The 9120-nt window shown below is 46.5% G+C and overlaps 1 protein-coding gene across 1 annotated transcript; it reads right to left on the reverse strand.

The window, feature by feature from the left end:
* Positions 1–1050: 1050 nt before the first annotated feature.
* On the reverse strand, positions 1051–4920 carry LOC129708548 (type-2 angiotensin II receptor-like). Its single transcript, XM_055654353.1, has 2 exons — positions 4716–4920; positions 1051–1949 (listed from the first exon to the last, which is right to left on the reverse strand). Exons 1-2 carry the CDS (start codon positions 4918–4920, stop codon positions 1051–1053), a joined length of 1104 nt encoding a protein of 367 aa, XP_055510328.1.
* Between the last annotated feature and the right edge of the window lie 4200 nt (positions 4921–9120).

Genomic DNA, 9120 nt, shown 5'->3' on the forward strand with positions numbered 1-9120 from the left:
TAACAAACCGAGCTGCCTGTCTTTGGACACGTTCGATGGAAGAAATGTTTTTATTTGTGTATGGGTCCCATGCTGCAACTGCGTAGTCCAAATGAGGTCTAACGAGGGTGGAGTATAGCTTCTCCTTGACAGAAGTTGAACAATTATGAAATATTAAGCAGCGAGGGTGCAGACAAGATTCACAAGCATGCAACCTGGGTCAGAGGGTTTGAATCCTAAAGAGAGATTCAATAGGCTGGGCGTAATCTTCTTGAAGTGAAGGAGGCTGAGAGATAACATAATAGATGTATATAAAATTGTGACAGGCGTTGAAAAAGTAGATAGCCAAATGTATGTTTCCCATTCTAGGGTTATTCAAAATCTAGGTTTAGGCAGAGAGGTAGAAGGTTAAAAGCGGATCTGAGAGGTATGGAAAACATAGAAATATAGAAAATAGGTGCAGGAAAATGGTGCCGCCCTACATTAGGTAAAAAAAACATTTAAGAGGCATCTGAACAACTACCAGAGACCCGGGTTCGATCCTGATTACGGGTGCTATCTGTGCGGAGTTTGCAAGTTCTCCCCGGTGAAACGCGTGGGGTTTCTCCGAATGTGCTGGCCACAGTGGGATATAGAAGTCATCCCAGTAGGATTAGTATAGACGGGACAGGAGGGTCAACACAGGCACGAGGAGTGGGGGGGGGGGGGGGGGGGGGGGGGGGCAGGGCCCGTTTTCTATGATGCAACTCTGCTTCTATGATAATCCCTGTCCCTCCCCCCACATGATTGAACAGAGGGGGAGAGATGACCGCGATGACAGTCAGATCTGCCTGCATCATGCTCACACTGCATATCAACCGAGGTGTCAATCAAAATCAATACCAACCAAACTCTGATTTGCACTATAATTGTTTAATATATGAACATTTTTATTGGTCTTTCAATATAATATTGATCACGTCTTAGGAAGGGGGATTGTGTGTGTGTGTGTGGGGGGGGGGGGGGGGGGGGGGTAGGGGGGGGGGGGGGGGTAGGTCAGGGGAGAGAACGCCGCTGATTCGTTGCGCATCGCTATTTGAAGACGCGTGCGAGGCGAGTGAGAGGGTAGATCAGCGCCATCCCAAGCTGCTGTCTGAACTTGCTCTGGGTCAAGGCGTAAACGCCGGTATTTGTACAGCAGCTGAGGTGTTGCAGGACGTAGCCCGTCCTCTGCACGATCTCAGGTGGGACCTTGACCCGGTAGCCTAACCAGTACATCCTGTTCCAAATTGAATGCACCATGAAGACGAACCACAGCAAGACGAAATTGCCCGAGACAGCAAGCAATAGGATGATGGATTTTCTGCGACTTTCCATCCCTGGATCTTTGGGGGTCTCTCCATTGCTGGGAGCCCGGAGCCTCCGACGGGCTCTGTTGGCCATAACGATGTGCCGAACGGTGAAGACATTGAACAGCATAACCAGAAAAAATGGAGCCACCGGGGTGATGATATAGTGAATCAACTCAACCGCTGCCCAGATTTGTGATTCCAAGATACCGGGCCTCTCCCTGCAAATAAAGGGGTCATTGTGGAAATTATACTCGCCGGTCAGCATGAAGTACCAGAAGATGTTCTTTAAACAGCTCACTAGGGCCACTGTCCACAGAACAACGGCCGCGATTCTCTTTGTGCAATATTTCAATTTCAGCTTCTGGCAGCAAATTGCCAATGTGCGGTCGAAGGTGAACGCGACGGTGAACCAAACGGAACAGTCCGCGTCTGCGTAAAGCAGGACGGCGTGGAAATTACACACGGGGATGCTCCACAGGAAACTGAACTGGTCCCGATATGTCATCGGGATGTGCCTCCATATCAGGTCGAGGACAACGACGACCAGATCTGCGGCCGCCATGGCCACCAGGTAGCGAGTGACACACTCGGAGAGACCACACTTGCCCCGGGAGAGGATGACAATTGCCACTGAGTTCACTGTGAAGGGGATGGGGGAATAAACAGGATGTTAAACAGCGGTCTGGGAGATGAGTTAGCAGTTTTACCCATAATTGAATAAGTTCTACAACTTCTATATGTATATTATTTACCAATATCTTCCATTGTTTGAAGATGTAGCAACACGATTTAGGGGTCGGGTGGGGGTGGGAGGGGGGATGGGGGGGGGGGGGGGGGGGGTTGGTGCGAGTGGGATGGAGTGGGATATGAAATAGCTTCAGATGCTGGGAATCTCAATTGATGTACTGGGAATTCCCAACCGGTCAGTTAGCAACGGTAGAAAGGGAAACAATGTGAATGGAAGGGGCAAAAGCAGAGAAACAGGCCTTCGACCCGTCGAGTGCACGCCAACTATCAAACGCCCTTATACATTAATCTAATGTTATTATCACACAGTCCCATTAACTCTGCGGAGTTTCTACCACTCAGCCCGGCACTCGGGCACCAGAGCGCATATGTTCAGATGAGGGAAGGAAGCAAAGGTGTGTGTGGGAAACACACAAGCACACAGAGAGGCCGCACAGAGAGAGCACCGGAGGTCAAGATTGAACCAGGATCGCTAGATTGAGAGAGCAACTCTACCAGCGGCGCCACCATGCCGGGTCCAAGACAGCAAAAGGCTTCGCGCTAACTAGATGTACAAATGGATGGGTGCATGGGCCTAAACGTTTACTCATACGGGAAATTCCTGATCGTATGACGTTTAATAAATTTGCCGATGGCGCAAAGTTGGACAGACTAGATGCCATTGGAAAAATATGAAAGCGAGTGGATTAATTGAGTGGACAAAGATCTGGAAAGTTGAATACATTTGGGGAAATTTGTCATATGGCAAGGAAGAACAGAACCAACGAAAGACGCAAAATATCTTGGTACAGGGAGACTCGAGAAGCCTGAGATGCAGAGGGGATTGGGAGTCCTAGTGCTGATTCATGGTCTGCAGGAAAGCAAGTCATTAAGATACAGTGTTCGGGAGGTTCTGCTCCAGTTACGGGGGTGTGTGTGTGGGGGGGGGGGGGGGGGGGGGGGGGGGGCATTGGTGGGACTACATCTGGAGTATTGTACAACATATTGTTTTCCTTCTGTAAGAAAGGACGTTAAACGCATTGTAAATAGTTCAGAGAAGGTTGACCAGACTGATTTTCTGGAATGGTGCATTGCCAGGAAACACTGGCTAGGATCGGATTGTATCCACTATAACCTGGAGGAAAGAAAGGGATGGAAACGTTCAATATTCAAATAGTTCGTGGGAGGGACGCTTGAAGAAGGTATTAGCTCGCATGTCCCAAATTATATTTATTGTTCACCGTTTAAAACTAGTGGACCACCGATTTAAACCATCTGAAAAATAACGATTTCTCAGAGATACGAATCTTTCGAACGTTCTTCTGCAAAGAGTAGTGGTGGGAGAGCCTTTAAATATATTTCGGGCAGTTGGAGAGATCAAACGTCTACTTCGCTGGATGGGAGTGTACAGAGGAGATCAACATTACATCTTAATGAGGGACTGTGTTCCCTATCCTTGCCCCCGATATATCTGTTCCGCGATTTAAATTCAAATTTCCACTGCCTGCAGTTTTATTCTGCGTCCCAGCCTATGGACACCTTCTCGCAAGTACAGATTTCTCAACTTAGCACACCCCACAAGTCTGCACTGTAGTAACATCCTTCCTGGGAGCGGGACCGGAACGGCAACCAGTAGTCAAACTCTGGTCTAACACGGCCCAGCGTTACAGTCCTGCTCGTATACTCTATTTCAGATAAAGGAAAAGTGTCCCGTCTGCCCTTTTAACCCCAACATAGACATGACCTTTAAGGACCTACAGACTTACACTCCATGATGATTTAGTCTCACACGCCACCCAACGCCTTCTAATGTAGCGGGACAGGCAGCATCTCTGGAAAAGGATTGGGTGACGTTTCGGGACGAGACCCTTCTTCAGACTGAAGAAAGCTCTCGACCAGAAACGTCACCCATTCCTTCTCTCTAGAGATGCTGCCTATCCCACTGAGTTACTCCAGCATTTTGTGTCCACCTTTAAACCCGCATCTGCAGTTCATTCCTACGGGACACCTTCTAATGCATTGTCTATTCACTAGCTTGTTGCACCAATCGTTAATTTACGCATCGCTGGATTAAACTCAATTTGCTACTTTACCGCTCACGTCTCCGTCTCCAAGTCCCCTCAGCCCCCCCTTGTAACCACTCGGGAAATTTCTGTACCGGTTACAAATTTATTTATCACCCCACTCCTCACCTCCCCCCTCCCAATTAGCTGTAATTCGCTGCTATCAACAGTAGATAGCGGGAGACTGACCGCGCGGAGCCCCATTGGTAACAATTCCAGTAACAAAAACACCCCTTTATCGTTCCCTTCTATTTCCTTTCAATTTGGATCCAATTTGCTGCTCTGCCTCTGGTCCCATGGGCTTTTTACTTTCTTCACCAGCCTGCCCCGTGGGACCTTGTCTTACTGCCTCACCGACATAGAACATATAACGCCATCAAACTCACCATCCACACCGTCCTCCTGAAAACAAAAATCGTTCATTAGCCACCGACCTCTTGTTTCATCCGAGTCTTCCCAATGAATAGTTTAATTTATTGTTTCCAACAATTAGCCCATACTGACACGGTCTAGGCAAATGGAAAGTGTATTGGCTAAAAACAACCCGTAGCCGAGATTAGTGATGTGTAAATGCAATTTAATGAGGTCTGAAGAGAAATGGGACAGATTTACTTACCAGGCACAGTAAAAATGGCAAGGAGGGGGAAATAAATGGGTTGAATACCCCTGAGAGCCAAAATGATCCGTTCTTCCAAGGCGAGCACATCATAATTGGTAAAAAGATACTCAAATGCCCAGAAGGGATTCGTTCCCAATGTTGGATTATTGGCGTCTAGCGGTCCCGCATCCCGACCGATTGAAGTTGCATTCCGGTCGACCATGCCTAGATTCCGACCCGTCCAAGTAGCATTCCCGATTACAGTTCCTAGATCGCGACCCATTGATGTAACATTCCACATCGGTGTTCCCATATAGTGGTCCCGCCTATCCCTCATATGCAGGCGCCGCTCACTATGCGTTCGCTGGCAATTTGAATATCTGGGAGGGAGGGTGAAGCACCCTTTATTGGGAGAAGCAGCAAACTCTCCCAAGACATAAATAGTCCCCGGAGAGCGGGCTCATTACAATCGTCGAACAAACAAATTTGTTTAACCCTTTTGAGCTTGACGCTTGTTATATCAAGACTTAAATTGGACATTAATAGCATTGGACGTGTAAGAATTGCCAAGGAGGAAGGACGGTGGAAAGTTGGTGCAGGTGGAAATTGGTAAAAACCTCAGACGGATAGGGACCTGCAGGCCAATGTGATATCCATCTAACAGAACCGTCAGACGAAGAGACCTCAAACTAAAAGATTCAAAATAGACGGAGCCACTAAATCAGCAGAGACCACAGACTCTCAGACTAAGAGCCGCCAAACTGCTAGAGACAAAACTATTGGGGAGCTTCAAACAAATAGGAATCCCAATCTAACAGAGACACTCGAGCTGATAAAAATCCTCAAACCGATGAAATCTTCAATCTAATAAGTGACTCTGAATTAACGAACAGGTCCCGCTACTAACAGAGGCGCCCAAATTAATAAAACCACCAATACTATACAGACCATCAATCTATTTGCGAGCCTCAAATTAAGGCCACAAATTATGACCCAAAATTAATAGACCTTCAAACGAATGGAAACCTGCCAACTGGTGGAGTCCATCAAATAAGCCCTCGAAAAATTAATAACCCAATGTAATAGTGATCATTAAACTAATGGATGCCCTGAGACTTGTGAAGCCAACAAACTAATAGAATAACCCAAGTATAGATGACAACCTAGAAGAGACTCGTAGAAGCCCTCGCAGCAATAGAGACCCACAAGCTATTGGAGATCTAAAGCTGAGCAGAGACCCTGAATTGAGACAGACTCTCAAAACTCAAACCTCCAAAACTAAGACCGTCTCAAACTCAGATCTGCAATAAATAGCGATGACAAACGAGTGGAGATGCTCCAACAAATGTACATACGAAAACTAATAGTAACCCTGCCAAATGGAAACCCGGGCTGATAGGAGCACTCAAATAAATATAGCTCCCTTAAACTAAAAGAGGCAACTCAATCTAAATGAGTCCCCAAACTAATAGTGACGCGAAGATGCTCAAATTAATAGTGAGGTAATACTAATGGAACTCTCAAACTAAAGGACATGGTCAAACTAATGGAGTAATCTTACGGATAGCTTCATCCAAACTAAAGAGACACCGAGCCAAATAGGCACAGAACACTATTAGTGACGATAAACCATTGGAACTGGTTGGAACCATTGGACACTTAACGTATTAATGATGCCACACCAATGGTGACCCTCAAACTAATAGATACTTCCAACTATCAGGAAACACAACTTAATAGATTCCTGAAACTAGCGGGCTCTAAATCTGAAGGAGAATCTGAAGCAAAAGGGACCCTGCAACTAATAGAATCCACAAATGCTAAAATCGCCCAAATGTAATTGAGATTTCAAATATTATAGCATAAACCAATAGAGATCTTGAAAATGGTAGAGACACCGAAGTATTAGAGATCACCAAACAAACGAGACCTCTAAATAAAGACCGTCAATTTAATAAGAGACTCGCAAATGAATAGAGACCACGGAATAGTGGACCTCATTTGGCCCCTTCAGTCTTTCTCTTTTTTCATGGATATAGAAGCTCGTATAATTTGTTTTTAAAATGTCCTCTGCAAGTTCACCATCATAGAAACCTAGAAACATAGAAAATAGGTGCAGGAGTAGGCCATTCGGCCCTTCGAGCCTGCACGCCATTCGATATGATCATGGCTGATCATCCAACTCAGTATCCTGTGCCTGCCTTCTCTCCATACCCCCTGATGCCTTTAGCCACAATGGCCACATCTAACTCCATCTTAAATATAGCCAATGAACTTGCCTCAACTACCTTCTGTGGCAGAGAATTCCAGAGATTCGCCACTCTCTGTGTGAAAAATGTTTTTCTCTTCTCGGTCCTAAAAGATTTCCCCCTTATCCTTAAACTGTGACCCCTTGTTCTGGACTTCCCCAACATCGGGGACAATCTTCCTGCATCTAGCCTGTCCAGCCCCTTAAGAATTTTGTAATCATACTCAATTTTTCTATTTCTTTTTCTATGTTTCGGTCATAGTTGGATGAATTGTGTAATCCTCTAAATCGTTTGGCCTTTTCCAGCAGTATTGTTGAATTTTCCAATGCATTTAGTACTATTTTAAATATTTCCTGTGATTTCGTGGTTGGACCACTTACCCTGTCGTGGGCTTGTGCTTCGCAGCCTTCTTGATGGGTTTGACGTAAATGCAGGACGAAGACGTTTGTAAACGATACATCTAGTCAAACCGTTGGCAATAAAGAAGAACGATTTAGACTGACAATGTGACATTATCTGAAGTGTATGAGATTGTGAGGGGAGGGGGCAGAATACATAAGAATGTCTCCTTTCCCTTAGTAGGATGACAACATGAAGAAGGGATTAATTTAATATAACTGGTGCGAGGATGCGTGGGGAAAGGAGCAATGTGTTCTCAGAAGGTGATAGCGATCTTAGAATTCTTATCTTACTGTAAATATACACTACCTACCTGCACCGGTGCATGCTTGTAACCCGTGTTGATTGAGAGGAGGAGAATCAGACGGTTGATTTACGTAGCAAACCAAATGCAGCAAATGTTAGACGAGGATATTAGACAATAGACAGTAGGTGTAGGAGTAGGCCAGTCGGCCCTTCTCGCCAGTACCGCCATTCAATATGATCATGACTGATCATCCACAGTCAGTACCCCGTTCCTGCATTCCCGCGATATCCATTACTCCGCTATCCCTAAGAGCCCTATCTAACTCTTTCTTGGAAGTATCCAGAGAACCAGCTTCCACCACCCTTCACCGCCCATGCATAGAATTCCACACTCACAACTCCCTGTGTGAAAATGTTTTTCCTCATCTCCGTTCTAAATGGCTTATCACTTATTCTTAAACTATGGCCCCTGGTTCTGGACTCCCCCAATTCCCGTACTTTATGTGACCAGCGACATCACGAAATACTTGGAGTTTCATTGTTTGTATAACTCGTTATCACCTAATCAACAGCGAACAATCATAAAACCATGTGGGCTCCACCTTTCCTTGATCGTCACTACTTTGTTGCATATCTTTTCATTTCGGAATTGGAGGGAAAGGATAAACAATTACATCAACAAACCAATCGGATTGACGAATGGGAAAATTAGATCGTAGGGGAGTCCACCCTTTGACGCCCATCTACCGTACTCATCTGCTCCGGCTGCGCAACCGGAGGACGACGCGACACTAGCACAATGTGCCCCCGGTACCCGGCGGGTCAACCCTAGATATAAAGCTTCCTGAGGGGCCCTTGGGAAACATGCTATCCTAAAGGACCTTGGCACCGGCGCCCCATGGTAAAAATACCGAGTTCTGGAGGGTGTTGAAGAAGATGTGGGAAATACACGACCTGCACCCCCGAGACATTCACCAACTCGTTTGGGCTAAATGTCCGGCTGACAAGTGGCGAAACATACCGTGGTGGAGGTCCCGAATGGGACCGACCCTTTCTCTCCCTCTCCCCCTCTCCCCCTCTTCCCTTCTCCCCCTCTCCCCCTCTCCCCCTCCCTTCCGCTCGGCGGCTAATCACAGCGTTTCGTTCACTGCCCCATATATCGACTGTGAACCGCGCTCTGATTGGCCGTTGAGCGGAGGGGAGGGAGGGTTTTGGGGGGCAGTCGGTTTTCCGCCACGGCTGGTCGTGGTTTTGCCGCGCTCACTGTGCGCTTGTTCTGAGATTCTGGATGTCGAAGGTCCTCAAAAGAAGGGAAAAATACGCCTGCGGGCCAGATAATTTCGGGTTATGAAGCATGTCCCGCCAAAAAAAAGTGGATGGGCTGCAGCCCATGGAATGGACCGCGAAATGAAAAGATATGCAACAAAGTAGCGCCGATCGAGGAAAGGTGGAGCCCACAATGGTTTTATGATTGTTCGCTGCTGATAAGGTGATAACGAGTTATACAAACAATGAAACTCAACAGGATA

The sequence above is a fragment of the Leucoraja erinacea genome, chromosome 24, assembly GCF_028641065.1.
Source record: "Leucoraja erinacea ecotype New England chromosome 24, Leri_hhj_1, whole genome shotgun sequence".
Classification (NCBI taxonomy): domain Eukaryota; kingdom Metazoa; phylum Chordata; class Chondrichthyes; order Rajiformes; family Rajidae; genus Leucoraja; species Leucoraja erinaceus.

What these genes read in the sequence shown, in the direction of transcription:
- LOC129708548 (XM_055654353.1), bottom strand. Translation starts at nt 4,920, where the DNA reads ATGGTCGACCGGAATGCAACTTCAATCGGTCGGGATGCGGGACCGCTA. An exon ending in TGCCATTTTTACTGTGCCTG is followed by an intron (nt 1,950 to 4,715) that starts GTAAGTAAATCT and finishes TCCCCTTCACAG; the next exon opens with TGAACTCAGTGGCAATTGTC.